This window comes from Penaeus monodon, chromosome 32, assembly GCF_015228065.2.
Source record: "Penaeus monodon isolate SGIC_2016 chromosome 32, NSTDA_Pmon_1, whole genome shotgun sequence".
NCBI lineage: Eukaryota > Metazoa > Arthropoda > Malacostraca > Decapoda > Penaeidae > Penaeus > Penaeus monodon.
The window spans coordinates 5,585,461-5,586,387 of NC_051417.1; the positions used below are offsets into that span (position 1 = coordinate 5,585,461).

At 31.2% G+C, this 927-nt stretch overlaps 1 protein-coding gene across 1 annotated transcript in view; it reads left to right on the forward strand.

Annotated features, from left to right (window-relative positions):
• LOC119593377 (serine/threonine-protein kinase rio2-like) overlaps window positions 1-927 on the forward strand; it is a gene marked incomplete in the record, with an annotated part of 6,223 nt that overhangs the window by 4,539 nt on the left and 757 nt on the right. The window contains 2 exon segments of the mRNA XM_037942306.1: window positions 339-434; window positions 822-927. Coding sequence (XP_037798234.1) covers window positions 339-434; window positions 822-927 — 202 coding nt within the window.

Consider the following 927-nt stretch of genomic DNA (forward strand, 5'->3'; position numbering starts at 1 on the left):
GTATTACAACTTGTGGATTCCTTCATTGATCCACATGAAAGTTAAACATTGATAATTAATGTAAATAATCATAATTTCAAGATTTAAATTAATTAAATTATGTACCTTAAATGAGATTTTGTTGAAATTTCAACAGGCATTGATAAATGACATTTTACTCTTTTTTCTAGTTTTTATTTAAGAAACAAACGTAGCAGGAATATGACTTGTTAGTCACTGACTTTTAGTGTTTTAAATATCAATAAGGGCATTGATAATTTCTTGCTGAGTTAAATCTATAACAGTGCCATTACTCAGTTGAAATTTTCTCTTCACACTCATTTATTTTTGTTGTGCAGGTATTTTGACCGTGATGTGAACTGTGTACGTGAATTTTTCAAGAGAAGATTTAGCTATGAGAGTGAGCTGTATCCTGAATTTGAGGTAGATGTTGTGTAAGTATGCAGAATGTCTGTGTAGCTGATAGTGATTATTATAGACATAAGGTAAATTCTGCTTTCCAATCAAGCATAAAGTTCTGTGTTGTTAAATTTTAATTTTATTGAGGGACTGTAAAAAGTACCAAGATGTTATGTATTGATCAAGGAAAAAATATTTGAGTTTGCAATTCGTGGTCAGAGAACAGTATCTAGGAGCACCAATAAGAATATTAATGTATGGTGCCCAGTTCAGTGTTTCAAACTATTAGAAGTCTTGGAAAAGCATATTTCCATATCCATTGTAGCAAATATAACAAATTTTACTATTACATTCTAATCCAGTATGTATCCATAGTGTCAAAGTTTTGTTAATCAGTCCTTTCTTTTTTTTCTACCTAACAGGAGGGAGGATAATCTGGATAAAGAGGTATCTGTGAGCGGATTCTCGAAAGAGATTCAAGAGTTCAATGAACATTTCAATGTTGGGAAAGATTTTGACACGACAGTC